This window comes from Schistosoma haematobium, chromosome 1 (assembly GCF_000699445.3).
Source record: "Schistosoma haematobium chromosome 1, whole genome shotgun sequence".
NCBI lineage: Eukaryota > Metazoa > Platyhelminthes > Trematoda > Strigeidida > Schistosomatidae > Schistosoma > Schistosoma haematobium.
In genome coordinates this window covers 40,163,977-40,185,592 of record NC_067196.1, presented here as the reverse complement: position 1 = coordinate 40,185,592, position 21,616 = coordinate 40,163,977, and the positions used below count along the sequence as shown (strand labels likewise).

General features: G+C 39.8%; 1 protein-coding gene across 1 annotated transcript in view; it reads left to right on the top strand.

Moving 5' to 3' along the window:
- Positions 1–2,620: 2,620 nt before the first annotated feature.
- The window catches only part of DHX36 (ATP-dependent DNA/RNA helicase dhx36), a 58,073-nt gene continuing 39,077 nt past the window's right edge, over positions 2,621–21,616 (top strand). Inside the window, exons 1-5 of the mRNA XM_051218197.1 lie at positions 2,621–2,722; positions 2,760–2,857; positions 10,817–11,200; positions 11,801–12,133; positions 12,776–12,932. Coding sequence (XP_051074038.1) covers positions 2,653–2,722; positions 2,760–2,857; positions 10,817–11,200; positions 11,801–12,133; positions 12,776–12,932 — 1,042 coding nt within the window. The 5' untranslated portion in view covers positions 2,621–2,652. The remainder of the gene's footprint in view (positions 2,723–2,759; positions 2,858–10,816; positions 11,201–11,800; positions 12,134–12,775; positions 12,933–21,616) is intronic.

Sequence of the window (21,616 nt, the reverse complement as noted above, 5' to 3'; positions counted from 1 at the left end):
ATTAAACAGATGGGAGCAGGTAAGGAAACCTTACTATGTGACACATCTACAGCTATGGATCGCACAATCGTGCCGAAACGTTATCGACGCAACGTCTGCAATACGTTGCACAAACTTTCTCATCCAGGTGTTCGTGAAACCGTCAAACTTATAGCAGAACGGTTTTGCTGACCTGGTATGAATAAAGACGTGAGGGAGTGGGCACGCTCCTGTGTAAGCTGCCAAAAATCTAAAATTATCAGACGCAATAAATGTCCCTTAGGCTCATTTAAAACTCCCGATGCTCGTTTCGACCATGTTCATCTGGATTTGGTAGGACCTTTACCAGATTCAAATGGATACTCTTATCTCTTAACCTGCGTAGACCGTTTCACTCGATGGCCAGAAATAGTACCTATCAAGGACATCACTGCTGAAACAGTGGCCCGCGCCTTCGTCGAACGATGGGTAGCAAACTTAGACTGCCCTTCAACCATCACTACAGATCGCGGACGTCAGTTCGAATCTGAATTTTTCCGTCGTCTGACCACACTTTTAGGAATCACTCGCTTCCTACCACCCACAAGCAAACGGATTGGTAGAACGCTTTCACTGACAACTGAAAGCTTCACTATCAGCTGCAAACGTTTCACAGTGGACAGACGCTCTTCCACTCGTCTTACTAGGTATCCGCAACGCAGTGAAAGCTGATATTGGATACACTGCGGCTCAACTCGTTTATGGAACGACACTTCGACTTCCAGGAGAATTCGTGGATCCTTCGTCCTCTTCAATGAACATGGATCTAACCTCTTGCACGAACAGGCTCACAAACGCAATGCGTTCAGTTAAACCTGCCTCCACTCGACTTCAATCAACTGATGTTTTCGTTCAACTTGACTTACGATATAGTACACACGTCTTCGTACGTCGAGACTCTCATTGACGACCATTCGAATCAGCATACGAACGACCTTTCGAAGTTCTTCAACGCGAACCTAAGTACTATATAATCGATAAGAACGGAACCAACGATAGCATCAGCATCGATTGCCTCAAAGCAGCGTATTTAGAAGGAAACCCTATCTACGTCGATTTTCCTTCGGTACAATCGAACAAGACGACTCTGACACTTATAATACCTCATCCGACAACCAACACGCACGACGACACTTCGACAGTATCTGAAAATAAACTTAAGACGACGCGTTCTGGAAGAAGAGTAAGATTTCCAGAACATTTAAGCGACTATTGCACGTAAGACACCAGTCAAAATTTAGTTTCATCTCTATTTTCATTGGTATTATATATAACATAAAAAATTTTACGTTATTTACACTTCTTCGCCCATTTTGTGTCTTAAAGCGCTTACGAGCTTATTTCGACATGCAGTTACATATTCTTTTTTTTCTTATCCAGAACGGCTGGAAAAGACGATGAAAGGAACGATGAGGTTTACGAGGAACCAAAATTTTGATTGTACATTATTTTCTTACGATATTGTACTTCATGGTCACTAATAGTGAGGAAAGACGACCAGGAGCTGCTAAACCTAGCAAGCTATCAGAAGAGTGTTTACCAACGACAAAACTCGTTGGGTTTAAATCTCTGCCTGGCCACGTCTTAGGGTCATCATCACCCCACTAGGTGGGAGTGATCTGTAGCTTTAAATAAATCCCCAAAATAAATAGCTCTGTAAATTTTCGACATTGGATGCTGACAACATCAGTTTTAATGGACTCACCTAGCTGAAGGTGCTTGGTCATGCATCCGCACCAGATCATGCGTGGGAACGCCGTTCTCAACATCTACTGCAATCGCTAGCCAGACTAGATCAGATAATTCCGATATATTGACAATCGTCAAATACAACTTCTGATCTCCTCGATTCTGTCTTTTGATTTCTCCTGGTGGGTACGAGTTATATTAGGTGTTACTGGTACAAGCGTTGTCGAACACTGAATACCTGTGCCATCTTCACTTGAAAGGTATTACACACTATCATGCAACAGAGACCGAAGGATTTCGAATCCTCTAATCATTAAGTATGGCCCTCTGTCATGTGAATGTTAAGATCCGTCTGATTATGTATCCAGTTTTCACTCTATGGAGAGAGATCGACCAGATCGAACATATTTCCCTCGTTATTTAGAAGAACTAGAGGTGACTATCACTTTTCAAGTTACTGGTAACTTTGCACCTGATATCCCATCATCTGAGTTTCCTCCGAAACAAAGGGTTTAGGAGAGCATTCGCGAACTTAGATCAAATCACTTGTCAGCTGACTATCGACTTTCCCAACGAATAATCGACTAGTTACCTCAACTTGTGATTGAAGCTACATCTGTCGACGCATTCAAAAGTAAAGTAAATCAACTGAGAGAAAACCATCGTCAGGGCTAAAACTGTTTAAACAGTCCCCTGTCGTTTCCAAACTGAAACTGGAACACAAAACTGGAGTGGGCTACTATGATATACTGAAGCTGTATAAGCAATCAAAAATGAATGTACCACTTCCAGTCCCACTGATTTTCCTATATCCAAATATCTTTATGTCTTCAGGCAATCGTCATCGTTGAGGTTTACAATGACTCGCCGATTTTATAACGTTGCTTATGAAGCTAGTCCCACTTAAAAGTTCACTAGACGCGGGGGATTCGGCCTCGCCGTTATATGTTTCTGCCCAACCTTAGGTGCCGTGTAGTTTTCTTGACTTATCTTAGTATGTCTCGGACTAACAAGAGTGAGAGACAGTTTGTATATTTTCTCATTCTTCACAGGTCATAGGCCACCGGGTTTGAAAGGAAAAGAGATAGGTCTTTGGCATGCTGCTCAATCGAAAAACCGATGCAAAGGTGATTTGGACTACCAGACTAAGGTATGTTCAGTCGAATGTGATTCACCTCTTTTAAAGTGGAATATTCCACATGCCGTAACGCGGCCTTTGGACCCACTAAAAGATTTTATTCCATTACTGTTACCCCTACTGTCCTAAAGTTAGAAAGGTTATTTAGCAGGTTTTATATGGTATGTCTCACCGATAGCCTAGGTTTCATTTACCAGTGAGAAAGGAATGTTTCACAATTTGTGACACCTAGGGATAACTGTTTTACAAATACTTCGGATACGCTCCTCTAAGTTACATGTTCCATAACATATATGGATTTGTTTTTTCTATTTACGGGAGACTGTGCAATGACATGCGACAAGTTGACTGTGAAAGAGTTTTTCACCTTTAATATAACCCTAAACCCCCTCCACACTTCAATCGATCAGGTTTTTGTTCTGTCCTGTATTGTATGTCTCAGATTTTCTGGTTGGAGTCCTCGTAGTTATCACAATACTGCAGAGATGACAGCTCAAAAACACTTGTAAAGGAAAAGGTGTATATGTTGTCTATCTCCGTTTCAATCTTTAACTTAGTATTATTCCCTACCCTACGTTCATTCCCTTTACTAAGTTTCCCATCTTCGTTGGTAATGTTTTGAGTAGTTGTTTTTCATCTACCTAATTTCCTCTTATGTTGATACATTTATGCGACGCCGTGTTTATTATCTAACTGCCTAATTTTATCGTGTTCAAATTGTAGGGTTTTCTCGAAAAATGTAGGCGTTGTTCCTTGTGTTTCTCAAGTTCACCTTTTTTATTGAATGACTAGTTTTGCTATTGGATAAAACCATATATTATTATTATTATTATTATTATTATTATTATTATTATTATTATTATTATTATTTGAACACATATATATTGGCATAGGAATGCGCCAAATATATGCGCCACACAAAACAATGAGAATTTAAGAAGAAGAAAAGCAAAAAAATTGGGGAACGTACAAAAAACTATAACGAGGAGATTGGAGTAAGGTAGTGTAATAATAATAATGGGGGAAACAGAAACGTACAATCAGAAGAAATCTTTCAGTTAAGGAAGAAGCAACCACGTTTTATGAAGAAAGGTTACAGCAGGATCGCCACTGGCTTCTGTTCTGAGCCATATCTGATAACGTATCTAGCCACTGTGTAGCACCATCTCTCGGACCCCAACCAGGGAGTCGTAAAGGACCGACACAAGCCAGTCCTTTGCAGCTTTCTTTCATACCACGACACCATGTCATGCATTGACCACCTCCGCTTTTTCCAACCAGTCCCAGAGTCGGAAAATAATGCACGACGTGGAATTCTCTGGGACGACATTCGTAGAACATGTCCAAGCCACCGAACTCGGTGTTTCAAGATGGTGACACCAATTGCATCATCATCTCTGTGCCCGAACACACGATGCCGAACCTCTGCATTACTAACATGGTGTTGCCACTGGATATCAGCAATCCTTCGGAGACAGCGATGATCGAACACAGAGAGTCGTCTAACGTCCTCAACTCGGAGAGGCCAGGTTTCACAAGCATAGAGCAAAACTGCTCTCACCGACGCGTTGTAAATCCGACCTTTTACGGCCAGACTAACATCACGAAGGCGCCAAAGATGGCCCAGATTGGCATATGCCGCTCTGGCTTTCACTATACGTGCATTGATCTCATTACTCAGGCCACCACCAGCACTTATGCAGCCACCCAGATACACGAACTTGTCAACTACTTCTATCTGCTCACCATCCAGGATGAGTACAGGATTGGAATCCTGCCAGTCTTGTAGAAGTACTTTGCACTTCGAAGATGCAAAGCACATACCATACCTACGGACACTGATCGCCAACTGATTAAGTGCGGATTGCATGGCTTGAGCATTATCGCACAGTAAGACAATATCGTCCGCATACTCAAGGTCGAGAAGTCTTTCTCCAGGCAACAGATCCACACCGCCATTACTTGCATCCATCAGAGCTGTTTCCAGAATGCCATCGATGGCAAAGTTGAAGAGGAATGGTGAGATTGGGCAACCCTGCCTAACCCCACTGCTCGAATAGAACAATGGAGAAAGGTGGTTGTATCCCCTCACTCTGCCTGAGGTGTTTGTATATACGGCTCTTAGGATGTTAATAAACTTCTCAGGCACACCCTTCTTCAACAGACAATCCCAGAGAACAGTCCTATCCAACGAATCGAAGGCAGCCCTGATGTCAAGAAACACTACGATTGTTGGCCTTTGAAAATTATGACGGTGTTCTAACATTTGGCGGAGGGTGAAGATATGATCAATACATCCTCTACCAGAACGAAACCCAGCCTGCTCCTCGCGAGTCAATCTTTCTCGGGTTTTGAACAACCTACGAAGTATGACGGAAGCCAATAGCTTGGACGCAATCGGAAGTAGACTTGCCCCCGATAGTTGTTACGGGAACGACGTGAACCCTTTTTAAAGATAGGGACAACTATCGACTCATTCCATGACGTTGGTACACTCTCTAGTTCCCAAACCTTTGTAAACAACGTCGTCAATTCCTTAGTCAGAAAGTCACCTTCATCTTTAGAAAGAGCCGGAGGTAAGTCATCTGGGCCAGGTGATTTGTAACGTGTCAAGAGTTGAAGTTCCCGTTGAACTGCCTTTCGAAAAGCTCTGCCTATCGTCCAAGACGTCGATGGATGTTAATGATTGGCATCACATCGTCCTCATAGATTGTTTCGCTCACATCAGACTTCTTGCTGCCAGTGACTCGGATGAGTTGGTAGAGCTTCCGGTAGTTACCAGATGCAGCTGCTGCTTCCAGCTCATTAGAACGCTCCGACTACCAGGCTTCTCGTTCCTTACGCAAGCTTCTCCCGATTACATTACGTAACAGCCTTCGTTTGTGATCAAACTCACGGTCACACGGAGTAGACCGACGAGCTTCAATGAGTTGTAAGGAACCAGAAGAATTCCAATGCTTGCGATGGTGATTGTAGTGGTTCTCCAGGTTTTAGCATCGTACAATCTAACTGTCTTGACGTTCTCAATGAATATCCTGACTTTGGTGTTGGCTGGGAGTTGTTTTGAGTTTCATATGTTCTTCAGTTGCAGGAATGGTGCCCTTGCTTTGCCAACCCGTCCCTTCACATCTGCATCAGATCCTTCTTGTTTATCTATAATTCTGCCCAGATGTGTGAGAGTCTCTTCTTCTTTTTCTTCTTCTTCTTCCTCCAGTGTTTCGGCACCAAGTGTGGTTGGGTTATTGTTTTCTGTGTTTTATTTTAGGATTTTGCTTTTCCCTTGTTGAGGCTCATTGCTGCAGAGGCTGCTGCTGCACTGGCTGTCTCCACTTGTATTTACTGATGTGTATGTGATAGAAGATCTAGGTTGTCTGCAAAGTCCAAATCGTCTGGTTGATTCCGAGCTGTCCATTCTATTTCGTGTTTCTCCTGAGATGTAATGCAGTCGAACACCAGAAGAAAGCGGATGGGGAAGAGTAAGCAGTCATGTCTGACACCGGTCTTCACTTGAAATGCATCTGTCAGCTATCCTCTTTTCACGACTGTACAGTGTGGTCCGTCGTATCAATTTTGTATGATGTTGACAATCTCAGGTACACCGTAGTGTCTAAGAAGGTTCTATCCACGTTATCAAATGCCTTCTCATAGTCAAGGATGTTGATGTATATTGATGAGTTCCATTCAACCGATTGCTCAACGATTATCTGTAGTGTCATGGTTTGGTCAGTACATGATCGATTCTAACGAAAGTCAACCTTTTGGTCCCGAAGTTGGGCGTTTACTGAATATCTCATTCGGTTCAACAACACTTTCGAAAACTTTGTCCGGTACTGATAGTAATGTGATGCGTCTGTAGTTCTCACACTTGCTTAGATCTTTCTTTGGTATCTTGATGAGGAATCCTTATTTCATCTGTTTGCCCTTGCTTTTCTTCCCAAATCTTACTGAATAGAACGTGGAGCATGTTTGTATTTCTATGCCTGACTTCAGTGCTTCAGCTGGTATGTTATCTGGTCCTGCTGCTTTCCCACTCTCAATTTGTCTGATGGCTGTGTTGATTTCTTCCATTGTTGGTGGAGTAGCATTTGTAAGAAGATCTGTGTGTGCTGCTTCGATGTTTGATGGGTTCAGTGGGGCTGGTCTATCTGAGCTCTTCAAAGTACTCTACTCACCTGTTCCGTTGATCCTTAGTTTTCGTGATCGGTTTTCCTTGTTCTTGACTGGTCGCACTTACTTACGCCTGTTACTCCTAATGGAGCATAGGCCGCCAACCAGCATTCTCCAACCCACTCTGTCCTGGGCCTTCTTTTCTGATTGCATCCAATTCTTGTTCATTTTTCTCATGTCTATCTCCATTTCTCGGCGTAATGTGTTCTTTGGTCTTCCTCTTTTCCTTTGGCCTTCAGGATTCCATGTGAGGGCTTGTCATTTGACGCAGTTGGGTGCTTTCCTCTATGTGTGTCCTATCCACTTCCAGCGCTTCTCCCTGATTTCTTCCTCCGCTGGGAGCTGGTTTGTTCTTTCCCACAGTACGTTGTTGCTAATAGTGTCCGGCCAACGGATGCGAAGTATTTTGCGTAGACAACTGTTAATAAACACCTGTATCTTCTGGTGTCTATTGACTCCGCCTGGAGTCCCTCAGGGGGCTACTGCCGGTCCCAAGCCCGGATGGAGGAGGAGGGTTGGGTATGGGGTTAGCGACCCCATCCCGTAGAAAACTAACTCGCTAAAAAAACGCTAACCAAAAAAACTGGTCGCACTGGTTTACTATATTTCCTTGTTATTTTTTTCGTCATATAGTTTAGTTGTCTCATATCTCCTTGCAGTTTTTCCGTCTCTCATTCGTAGGTATTCCTCATATTTCCGTTCATCAGCTTTAATGCTCCTTTTCACTTGCCTATTTGGCTGTGTATTTGGCCTATGCCTTGACTTTGGTTACTCTTGTTCAGCTGTTGATACCTGTCTTCTTGTTCTCTTTCGTGAATCTCATCCAGGGTATCAACAGAGATAAACTCTATGCTGATTTTTTTTGCAGCCCTTCACTCCATGGCATGTTAAAGTTATTGTTTCTTCAACCCCTTTCCAGTTGTTCCTCATAGTAGTCTCCTTTTTTCTGAGTAGATCTCGTAAGGCTTGGAACTTACGCTGAGTGCTATCTTGAGTTCGTTGAGTGCTGTTCGTACAGTTGTCGAGTGCTTCTTTAGCTTCAGTTTGATCTTGACCACCACCAGGTGGTGATCTGAAGCTATGTCAGCTCCTCTTTTGTTTCTCACATCTTCCATTGGCCTTCTTAATTTTCTAGTGATGTAGATATCGATCTGGTTCTCTGTAGCGTTATCCGGTAAAACCCATGTAGCTTTGTGTTTATGGGGGGAGGAGATGGTGTCACCTATAATCGCTTTTGTTGAAAGCGCGTAAATTTGCAAATTTCTCATCATTCCCTTTCTTTTCTCCCAATCCGCGTCATCTTATGATATCTTTATACTCGGTGTCGTCCATTTCAACCATGGCGTTTAGATCTTCCATCGGGATGGTCAAATCCTTTCCTGGCCATTTCTCTACTATAGACTTCAGCCTCTCGTAAAACTGATCGTTATCGTCCTCGTTACTATCATTGGTGGGTGCATACCACTGGATAAAATTCATTGTGATCTCTTCTTTCTTTGTTTTGAAGATCGCTTTGATGATTCTGGATCCGTGAGACTCCCATCCTATAAGTGTTTCTTATAGTTCTTTAAGCGGCAGCAGTACAACTCCTTGTGTATGCGAAGCATTCTCTTCTTCATGACCAGAAAACAACATCATTTCTTCTTGAGTTAGCCTTTTTTTGTCCAGCTTGCATCCAATGGGTTTCATTTATTATAAGAGCCGCCAGATTGTCCTCTTGTCTCCGCCGATACTTGTACGGTCTTCCTGGTTTCCCACAGTGCGAACATTCTATCTACCTATATTAATTGTTGCTCTGTCTGCCAGAAGGAGTATCGACCTCGTGATTTCCAAAGGATCTCGGCATCCATTACGAAGTATTATAGCTCTTTTAATTGAATTTTTTAAACTCCCAGGTTGGAGTTTAAATAATTCTACAGGACGTGGTCGCTAGCCTCATGCCCAACTGTCCCCCTTTATCCAGGCTTGGGACCGGCATTAACCCTAGAAGGGCTGCTGTCGGAGCTTCAAACCAAATAGTGAAGGCTAAACATGGTTCTTCATAACTATGCTGCAGTAAGCGTTATCTGTTCATGTTCAAAAGTGACATAGCGAAATGTGATCATTTTGAACACTGATTTCGAAGATTTCCTGGTAAGTAATAATATGCGGAGCTTAGTTTGTTTATTGATAACCTTGATACTAGCAAATCTATGCAGTATATAAGGTAATTTGAATTATCTGATAATATTATATTGCAGTTAGGTAAGTTACTAAAAATATGTTGATGCGAATCAAATGTTTCTTAAATCAGTCAGAGATATTTGAATAATTTTAACTGCAATCATCAGATTTTTATATCTTCTTAGCTACAGTTATCTTTTTTAAGATCTGAAAGAAAAAGAAAAAGATCCTATCACTAAGTCTTAGTAATGAATTTAGATAACTCACTTTTGCTAACCCTCTCAAGTATGCAGAAATGTGTTCATTATTGAAATCAGTTTCTTATTACCAGAGGATTCGTCAGCCAATCATTATTCACATGGAGCACGACACACGTACATCGGTTCAAGTTCTCGTACCACATCACCCGAGAGAGATGGAATTAACAAGGTGAATAGCAAATGAACTGAAATAATAATAGTACCAATGGTAATGAGAAAGATTAAACATTGTGGAATATATTTTGAAAAGAAGAGATGGATTCAGTGAATAGAAAAATATGAAGTAATTTTGAACCTCAAATCTGCTTCACCCAACCTCAAACAGGTTGGAGTTGTCTCACAGATGCCAACCAAATAGTCTGGGTCTACTAGTACAAAGCAGCCCAATATTCATTGACTTCATGGACTGATACAATGTTTTGATTTCACTGACAATAGCTTTCTGTCTACATACCCCTATCTCAGCCTGGATTGCAAGTCATGATAGGGAGTGACTAAGGATGAGTAATACATATCCTAACCACCCTAATCGTTGAAGATCCGTAGCCTCATTAAATAATTTGTCATCTTTGCTCGATATCTTACGTCCAACCTCATCATTGCTCACTCAGTGGTCCCGACTTATGTGAAAAATGCTTCAAAGACAACTATGATCAAATAACATTAACTTACTTATATCCCTTGCTTTGAAAGTCCACGTTTCATCATTGTGAAGTAAAACAAAATAGTGGAATACTGCAACATCTTTGCTGTTCATTATCCTCTAAACCCTCTGAAATGCGTTTCCGAGCAATAAGACAAAAATAATTTATTACTGACAACATGTAAATCATATCTGTACTAAATTCTCGAATTTATTCTATTTCTACTTACTAAATAACTTATTTTGTTCAATCCCTATAAGGTTATTCAGAATAGAATGTTAATAGTAATATGAAAAGAGACTGAATATTTTCTTACCACTGGTTAAAAAGCAGTTAATGCTACTTTTGTTTCCATGATTGTCTTACTTTGAACGAGCATTATACTGTTGATGTTTGGATTCCACAATCCGAAACCTAACTCACCATTCTTGTTGGAGAAAGTTAATATGGATCATAAGAGTAGACGAATTTCACATTTCTCACTTCAAGACTTAAGAATAAAGATCAAATATTGGATTACATCACAGTCATACCTGTTCCTCTATACTCTTTAATCAATCACGTTTCTGAGATGTGTCTAATTAGCATATAATTGTATTGTTTTTCCTCACAATGCTCAGTTTAGTCGGGTTGGGTCATTTTCATTAAATGTTAATTTCTCGCCTGTTTAGACCTGAAAATCTATATTTATAATTGCCTAGATTTTCTCTCTGTTTATAAATTCTTGATCTAAATAGTTTGCTCCTATGCCTCTTGTCGGCCTGAATCTTCCGAAAATTCAGTCAGTTATACAAGAATTTGTAGAGCCAGTTCCTGAACTCCCTAAAACTAGTAATGAACATATTTCATCCATGTGTAAACTCCCAACTCTCAGTACTTCGCAACAAACTCCTGAAGAGGAAGAAGCAGAAGAATTATTTGGAGAGATTCAAGATTGCTTTGATGTCTCAGTGGGTCCATGCTCTGATCCTGATCAAATGTTATTAACAAAAGAAAGCTTGGCTCGAAATCCAGACATCGATCATGAGCTCTGTCTTTCAATGCGGAACGGCATGAGTTCTGCTGCGTACATGAAAATGTCAGAATCCAGGTGTGAACTCCCAGCATACCAATTCAAAGAAGTGGGTATTTAGTTTATTTAATTATATTTGTACAGTTTGATGAGTGGGATTCTAGTACCTTGCACTGGCAATATATTTTTCCGACCTCTCCTTATGATGTAGGATTATAAAGAGAAATAACGACAGTACACTTCTAATATAGTTTGTAATCTTTTTAGGATTAGTACAATTATTACCTAATGTGAAAAATTCTATATATACCAACTACATACTAATCAATCAATGATGTTAACAAATATTCCTAATATAAGACAGGGAATATACCCTAAAGATGCAAAACAAATCCGCTTCAGAAGTTTGGTTTGTATGATGCTGAAGTTGAAAATTCGAATTTACAGTTGCCGCTTCACATTTAATGTAAGCTTGTTTTCCGTACTCATATCTGCTAACCATAGTTTCTTGGAAGAAATTTAGTTTTATGGATTGTTCAGGTCAATATCTTAATAATTGGCCTCGAACTATTTTTTTGACTTTATTCATCTTAAAGCTCAATAAAACGTCACATCAATAACAATATCTTTTTTTTCTTGAAAATATATTTAATATTAATAAATAAACTTTATATACAACAACATTCACTTCAGTGTTCTTTTGTTCTAGGATATTGTCTCAACTATTCGAAATAACCAAGTTGTTATAATAAGCGGTGAAACAGGTTGTGGGAAGACTACACAGGTTCCACAGTTTATTTTAGAAGATCAGGTCTTAGGTGGAAATGGATCTGTTACGCGTATCATTGTAACACAACCTCGGCGTATAAGTGCTGTTTCGGTTGCTGAACGTGTAGCAACTGAAAGAGGACAATCTATTGGATCTTCCGTTGGCTATCAGGTCCGATTAGAACGCCGATATCCTCAACGTCCTCATGGATCTATCATGTTTTGTACGACAGGAATTATTCTTCAATGGTTTCGTTCTGATCCACTTCTAAAGGTAACTAAACATTAATCATTTTTTCGAGTTATTTACGATTTTTCCGTACCAAACTGTCATAATTCATCTTCAATGATGAGGAACAAAACCGGATTCATCTGTGAAATACACTTTGAGTTAAATTTATTGTATATAAATTAGGTGAGTGAACCTTCAAGGTTATGGCCAAGAGATCGAAAATGTTTTAGCTAATGAATTAAGTAATACAGTGAGCGGACCCCAAAGACAATTTTTTATACAATTACAATTTCAATATACCGCGAGCTCTGATTTAGTCTTGATTTATGAAATATTCACATTAGAATCGACGTTAATGTTTATTTTATTTACTGTCAGAAGTTAAAGCCTTGTAAGTGATGTTTAAGGTCGATCAGTACTCATTAACAATTTACCATGGTCTCAACCGCTGAACTAATCACAGATTTTGTTTTTCCTGTGTTTTCTCAATCAGAAGTTTACTTTAGTGGTAGTGCTAACACCATACGAGTTTATAAGACACAGAAACGTTTTTACTTTGCTACTTTACTTCCCATTTTTATCATGTATTCACTGAGTTAACAAAATGCTAGTTTAAATCTTGACAGAAATTAACCTCGACAATAAACTTTGCGCTACGCTATACTTTGAATCTCTTCGTTATAGAATATCAGTCATATGATTGTTGATGAAGTACATGAACGAGAATTTTTATGTGATTTTCTATTGTGTATGCTAAAACGAATTGCTCCTCTTCGTCCAGATCTTCGAATAGTTCTCATGTCGGCAACGATCAACGCAGAAAAATTCGTTGAATATTTTGGTAAGTATCTATTAAAGTGCTTTCATGGTAGGGAGTCTTAGTTTAGTCGGATTGACTATATAAACTAAAACTTCTTTGCTTTATCTCCAATATCCCTATCACTTTCGAAATGGTTTTAAAAGATTTACATATTATTGTTACATAATATAGCTGTCGTTTGTATGCACTTGAGGTTTGATAAATAAGGTGGGTGTAATTACGTAAATATTTTAATCGTTAGTGGATGGAATATTCATCATTATTTTCAAAATGTTTTACTGTATTTTTTTTAAGCTGTGCATCGTAAAAAATGACAAATATGGACATTATTTAAATAAATAACTTGCTATAATATTCGTTGAGATTCGTAGTTATAAGTTAAATTGGTTCGTAACATTTTCTGTTTGTTAGCAGGTTACCGTGTTAGCTTGCTCATAACTTGTGGTGAATTCTCCGCAGTTATTTATTTATTTATTTGAACACATAAACATTGGTACAAGAGGGCACCAAATATATATACGCCACACAAAACAATGTGAATTTGAAGAGAAGGGAAAACAGGTAAGGAGCGTAAAAAAAGAACAATAACGAACAGATTAGTGTAAGGTAGTGTAGTAATAATAATAATGGGGGAAACAGAAACGTACAATCAGAAGAAATCTTTCAGTTAAGGAAGAAGCAACCACGTTTTATGAAGAAAGGTTACAGCAGGATCGCCACTGGCTTCTGTTCTGAGCCATATCTGATAACGTATCTAGCCACTGTGTAGCACCATCTCTCGGACCCCAACCAGGGAGTCGTAAAGGACCGACACAAGCCAGTCCTTTGCAGCTTTCTTTCATACCACGACACCATGTCATGCATTGACCACCTCCGCTTTTTCCAACCAGTCCCAGAGTCGGAAAATAATGCACGACGTGGAATTCTCTGGGACGACATTCGTAGAACATGTCCAAGCCACCGAACTCGGTGTTTCAAGATGGTGACACCAATTGCATCATCATCTCTGTGCCCGAACACACGATGCCGAACCTCTGCATTACTAACATGGTGTTGCCACTGGATATCAGCAATCCTTCGGAGACAGCGATGATCGAACACAGAGAGTCGTCTAACGTCCTCAACTCGGAGAGGCCAGGTTTCACAAGCATAGAGCAAAACTGCTCTCACCGACGCGTTGTAAATCCGACCTTTTACGGCCAGACTAACATCACGAAGGCGCCAAAGATGGCCCAGATTGGCATATGCCGCTCTGGCTTTCACTATACGTGCATTGATCTCATTACTCAGGCCACCACCAGCACTTATGCAGCCACCCAGATACACGAACTTGTCAACTACTTCTATCTGCTCACCATCCAGGATGAGTACAGGATTGGAATCCTGCCAGTCTTGTAGAAGTACTTTGCACTTCGAAGATGCAAAGCACATACCATACCTACGGACACTGATCGCCAACTGATTAAGTGCGGATTGCATGGCTTGAGCATTATCGCACAGTAAGACAATATCGTCCGCATACTCAAGGTCGAGAAGTCTTTCTCCAGGCAACAGATCCACACCGCCATTACTTGCATCCATCAGAGCTGTTTCCAGAATGCCATCGATGGCAAAGTTGAAGAGGAATGGTGAGATTGGGCAACCCTGCCTAACCCCACTGCTCGAATAGAACAATGGAGAAAGGTGGTTGTATCCCCTCACTCTGCCTGAGGTGTTTGTATATACGGCTCTTAGGATGTTAATAAACTTCTCAGGCACACCCTTCTTCAACAGACAATCCCAGAGAACAGTCCTATCCAACGAATCGAAGGCAGCCCTGATGTCAAGAAACACTACGATTGTTGGCCTTTGAAAATTATGACGGTGTTCTAACATTTGGCGGAGGGTGAAGATATGATCAATACATCCTCTACCAGAACGAAACCCAGCCTGCTCCTCGCGAGTCAATCTTTCTCGGGTTTTGAACAACCTACGAAGTATGACGGAAGCCAATAGCTTGGACGCAATCGGAAGTAGACTTGCCCCCGATAGTTGTTACGGGAACGACGTGAACCCTTTTTAAAGATAGGGACAACTATCGACTCATTCCATGACGTTGGTACACTCTCTAGTTCCCAAACCTTTGTAAACAACGTCGTCAATTCCTTAGTCAGAAAGTCACCTTCATCTTTAGAAAGAGCCGGAGGTAAGTCATCTGGGCCAGGTGATTTGTAACGTGTCAAGAGTTGAAGTTCCCGTTGAACTGCCTTTCGAAAAGCTCTGCCTATCGTCCAAGACGTCGATGGATGTTAATGATTGGCATCACATCGTCCTCATAGATTGTTTCGCTCACATCAGACTTCTTGCTGCCAGTGACTCGGATGAGTTGGTAGAGCTTCCGGTAGTTACCAGATGCAGCTGCTGCTTCCAGCTCATTAGAACGCTCCGACTACCAGGCTTCTCGTTCCTTACGCAAGCTTCTCCCGATTACATTACGTAACAGCCTTCGTTTGTGATCAAACTCACGGTCACACGGAGTAGACCGACGAGCTTCAATGAGTTGTAAGGAACCAGAAGAAACCCAGTGCTTATAAGTGGGACGTTTCGCGAAGCTGCAAGCGACTTTACTCACGATTTTCATGGCGTCATGCAATTATACTGCGCGGCAGTTCCTTTTTTCCTACTTTACGGCTGCGAAACTTGGCTATTAAGAGTTGAAGATATTCGCAAGCTACTAATATTTAGTCACAGATGCCTTAGAAATATTGCTGGCATTTGCTGGGATCTCCGGGTAAGTAATAGTGAGGTTAGATGGATGGTATTAAGGAATGATGCTAAATCAGTTGATGAGGTTGTAAATCTTCATCGACTGAATTGGTTGGGCCACCTGTTACGTATACTTGAACACCAATTACCACGGTGCTAAATGTTGACTAGTTTTGGGGATGGTTGGAAGAAAGTTAAGGGAGGCCAAACCAAAACGTGTCATCAGTGCTTGAAGTCACTAACTTCTAGTCTTGGCCATGTTGGTAGATGCAGACTACTTGGTTGTGGTCCGCGTGACCATCGTAACCAATGGTCGAGACTCTGTGTGACATCTATTTTTGTATTTTTAAATCATCTACTTAATTATAGAAAGTAGGTAATTGTTTCAGTTAATATTTTTTCAATATTAATTTTGTTTGGCTATTCAGTCAGAAAGAACTCTTGATATGTCTCACATTCATTTTGATGTTATCATGTGTTATAAACAACTTAAGACCTCATTGAATCTCAGTTTTAAACAGAAATTCTCAATTAATATTAATCTACCTCAATTAATTTTAAGACGTCTAACTTTCTCCGCTTAAAGATTGTCAAATTTCTTCGAAAAACTGTTTGTTACTCCTTCATGATAACGAACAACAGCAAACTTACCATTGATATTTCCAGTAATTGTAAATAGACAATAATTGTTTACGACTACTTTTATTTTGGATTACCACTAGTTTAAAGGCACAAGTTTTTCTGTTTTGACTAAGTCCGGCTAGTTGTCATGTAATTTATTCGTCAATCGAAATACGACTTATTCACTCTTGTACTGTACTAAACCAATGACGTTCGACCGATCTGATCAGCCTTGCGTCGTTATTGGTCCTTTGCTCGCCTAGCCCTTCCAGTTGAGTCCAGAACACCAATAACAGCTTCCTCTATGCGAATCATTTATTTCAGACATACTTGGTTTATACACCAACCAAACAAACCGCATCGCACCATAAAATAGGAAATAACATTTATACAAAATAAAGCCAAAAGTGGCTGTGAACGTGGGAAACTGTAATCAATAAACTGAACATAACTTAAGAACAGTAAATCCTATAGTAATAATCTATAGGTCAAAATGAAACTTATAATAAGGGGAATATAGATATACATAATCTAATCACTGAATGGTCGTTTGTGATAATATTAGATGAAACATTTTATAGTAAACTACTTAACAGATCTTTATGAACGATGTGTCTTGAGAAGAACTTGCTTGCATAACCTAATGACTCAGTCGTCAGTTAACACATTACAAAGGTGAGTAAACCTCAAGTCTTTTTGCATTGTATTTCAAAGTCGGTTGATGCTATAACAGCCTTAATTAAAGAGCTACAATCTATACTTTATTTAAGGCCTTTAGTTCACCAAAATCTTGATTTTTGGTTGAACTTAGTCAATCTAAGAAGTAAAGATTAATGTTATAACTATTAGAGATAATCACGAAGTTATAAAATACTGTTTTTTTTCCAACCTTTCAAAATACTTCATCATCTGCATACAATCCCATAGATCTACGTGAATAAAGATGCTTGATAACCTATTAATTTCTTGTAAATTACTTTAGTAAAAGTAAATAAATAAACAATTCTAAATGAAATATGTTTCATTTTTATTTTATAGTAAAATGTTTAAATCTTATTACTTAAGTACGCATTGTAGTCCATATTTATAATTGCTTACTGGGTTTTCGTCTTATTTATACTACGTCTTGAACATTCTTTTTAACTGACTGGAGTATTTATGTATGTATGTATATCATAGAGAAAGAAGCCAGTACTGTACAGCTCTCTTTCATATCGCAAAACCATGTCACACTGTTATGACTGTGAAAAATGCTGCTGATTAAGGGGTAGCGAATTATTGATCGGACCAAAGACGCGCAAACACGTAGAACGACCTAGGGTTCTGATTGGCCCCGCTTCCCTGTCTAGCCCAGCGAGTTAAGTCCAGAACGCAAGTCTCAGCCTCGGATATATGAATCATTGTATTTCAGACATACTCTATTTATATACTAGCCAAACAGACCACATCGTACCATAAAAATAGAAAACGACATTTGTACAATATTTAACGAATGAAATAAATAATGGCCAATAGGAAATGTTCATTTAACGTCCAAGGACATCATTAGACTTAACATGATAATGATTGGCACATTATTCCTCAGCATCCCTAACACCTCCCCTTTTTTCGAAGATCCGGAGTTGATATCCGGATTTTAAAATTTTCTGCGTCCGTCCTCCCCGCGAAATAACGTTGGGTCCTCATATACCCAAGTAACAGTTAGTCTGATTCTATTTAAAGCTTATTTCCCGCATTGGGTAGAGAGTCCACTGGAACTGACTAGATGGTGAGGATCAGCGACACTAGACATGAGGTCATTAGGGTTTGATTCTTGTGAAACATTTCCATCAGATCTCTTCAAAATTCCATTAGTGGATAATAGATCACTAAAATAAACAGCATCTATCAAAATTGTATTAGGTTTCTGACCATTATTTGATGCATGGGACACACTTTCTGGCAAAATAAGAGGATCTTTTCGTGAGCTGGATATGCTACTGTCTGTACATGCTGTTTCGGGGATGATGGAGTTTGACTCCATTACCGGGCATGTTTCTGGAATGGAAAGAACTGGACCGCTGGGCGTATCATGAATGACTGCCGTTTCGTTTGAAGTACAGTTTATCGAGGATTCATGGAGGCTGCTGTCATTTCCCAGCTCACTGTGTAATTGAGATATTAATCCATCCACTTCCGTCGCATCTTCATAGCATGACTGGTTTAGCAGCTGCGTGCGGAATTTGACTAATAACTCCAAATGTCGTCCAAAGAGCAGCTGTAGTCGATCGGAAGGGAGTCATTTTTTCTTTGAATCAGCACCGTAAATGGAAGTTACTGTATGAATAATGGCCAATGTCGTTTAAGGACACTGATAACAATCTGGACACTGATTGGTTGAATAATTAGACTGGATTTCGTCCAATTACAGAGTGACTTTGGATTGTATCTTTTCTTCACCCCGTAGCCAGTTGTTATAACTGTGAGAGGCTAGGTTTCACTAGCATAGAGCAAAACTGTTTTCACCAGCACGTTATAGACCCGACATTTACAGCCAGACTAACATCATGAAGGTACCAAAGATGGCCCAGATTGGCATAAGCCATTCTGGCTTTCACTATACGCGGATTGATCTCATCACCCACGCCACCACCACCAGCATTTATGCAGCTACCCAGATACACGAACTCCTCAACTACTTCTGTCCGCTCACTACTCAGGGTGAGTGCAAGTTCAGAGTCCTGCCAGTCTTGTAAAAGTACCTTGCACTTGGAAAGTGCGTAGCATATACCATACCTAGGGACACTGAATAACTCGGAAGTAGACTTATCCCCCGATAGTTGTTACAAAAACGACATGAACCGTTTTCAAAGATAGGTACGTCATCCGGGCCCGGTGATTTGTAGCGCTTCAAGAGTTGAAGTTCCCTGCGGACTTCCGCCTCACTTGGTGGATCAGTCGTCACCGGCCATGGAGGGCAGGACAGTCTGACCGATGTTGCCGGAGCAGCAGACCCGTTGAACTGCCTTTCGAAAAGCTCTGCCTATCGTCCAAGACGTCGATGGATGTTAATGATTGGCATCACATCGTCCTCATAGATTGTTTCGCTCACATCAGACTTCTTGCTGCCAGTGACTCGGATGAGTTGGTAGAGCTTCCGGTAGTTACCAGATGCAGCTGCTGCTTCCAGCTCATTAGAACGCTCCGACTACCAGGCTTCTCGTTCCTTACGCAAGCTTCTCCCGATTACATTACGTAACAGCCTTCGTTTGTGATCAAACTCACGGTCACACGGAGTAGACCGACGAGCTTCAATGAGTTGTAAGGAACCAGAAGAAACCCAGTGCTTATAAGTGGGACGTTTCGCGAAGCTGCAAGCGACTTTACTCACGATTTTCATGGCGTCATGCAATTATACTGCGCGGCAGTTCCTTTTTTCCTACTTTACGGCTGCGAAACTTGGCTATTAAGAGTTGAAGATATTCGCAAGCTACTAATATTTAGTCACAGATGCCTTAGAAATATTGCTGGCATTTGCTGGGATCTCCGGGTAAGTAATAGTGAGGTTAGATGGATGGTATTAAGGAATGATGCTAAATCAGTTGATGAGGTTGTAAATCTTCATCGACTGAATTGGTTGGGCCACCTGTTACGTATACTTGAACACCAATTACCACGGTGCTAAATGTTGACTAGTTTTGGGGATGGTTGGAAGAAAGTTAAGGAGGCCAAACCAAAACGTGTCATCAGTGCTTGAAGTCACTAACTTCTAGTCTTGGCCATGTTGGTAGATGCAGACTACTTGGTTGTGGTCCGCGTGACCATCGTAACCAATGGTCGAGACTCTGTGTGACATCTATTTTTGTATTTTTAAATCATCTACTTAATTATAGAAAGTAGGTAATTGTTTCAGTTAATATTTTTCAATATTAATTTTGTTTGGCTATTCAGTCAGAAAGAACTCTTGATATGTCTCACATTCATTTTGATGTTATCATGTGTTATAAACAACTTAAGACCTCATTGAATCTCAGTTTTAAACAGAAATTCTCAATTAATATTAATCTACCTCAATTAATTTTAAGACGTCTAACTTTCTCCGCTTAAAGATTGTCAAATTTCTTCGAAAAACTGTTTGTTACTCCTTCATGATAACGAACAACAGCAAACTTACCATTGATATTTCCAGTAATTGTAAATAGACAATAATTGTTTACGACTACTTTTATTTTGGATTACCACTAGTTTAAAGGCACAAGTTTTTCTGTTTTGACTAAGTCCGGCTAGTTGTCATGTAATTTATTCGTCAATCGAAATACGACTTATTCACTCTTGTACTGTACTAAACCAATGACGTTCGACCGATCTGATCAGCCTTGCGTCGTTATTGGTCCTTTGCTCGCCTAGCCCTTCCAGTTGAGTCCAGAACACCAATAACAGCTTCCTCTATGCGAATCATTTATTTCAGACATACTTGGTTTATACACCAACCAAACAAACCGCATCGCACCATAAAATAGGAAATAACATTTATACAAAATAAAGCCAAAAGTGGCTGTGAACGTGGGAAACTGTAATCAATAAACTGAACATAACTTAAGAACAGTAAATCCTATAGTAATAATCTATAGGTCAAAATGAAACTTATAATAAGGGGAATATAGATATACATAATCTAATCACTGAATGGTCGTTTGTGATAATATTAGATGAAACATTTTATAGTAAACTACTTAACAGATCTTTATGAACGATGTGTCTTGAGAAGAACTTGCTTGCATAACCTAATGACTCAGTCGTCAGTTAACACATTACAAAGGTGAGTAAACCTCAAGTCTTTTTGCATTGTATTTCAAAGTCGGTTGATGCTATAACAGCCTTAATTAAAGAGCTACAATCTATACTTTATTTAAGGCCTTTAGTTCACCAAAATCTTGATTTTTGGTTGAACTTAGTCAATCTAAGAAGTAAAGATTAATGTTATAACTATTAGAGATAATCACGAAGTTATAAAATACTGTTTTTTTTTCCAACCTTTCAAAATACTTCATCATCTGCATACAATCCCATAGATCTACGTGAATAAAGATGCTTGATAACCTATTAATTTCTTGTAAATTACTTTAGTAAAAGTAAATAAATAAACAATTCTAAATGAAATATGTTTCATTTTTATTTTATAGTAAAATGTTTAAGTCTTATTACTTAAGTACGCATTGTAGTCCATATTTATAATTGCTTACTGGGTTTTCGTCTTATTTATACTACGTCTTGAACATTCTTTTTAACTGACTGGAGTATTTATGTATGTATGTATATCATAGAGAAAGAAGCCAGTACTGTACAGCTCTCTTTCATAT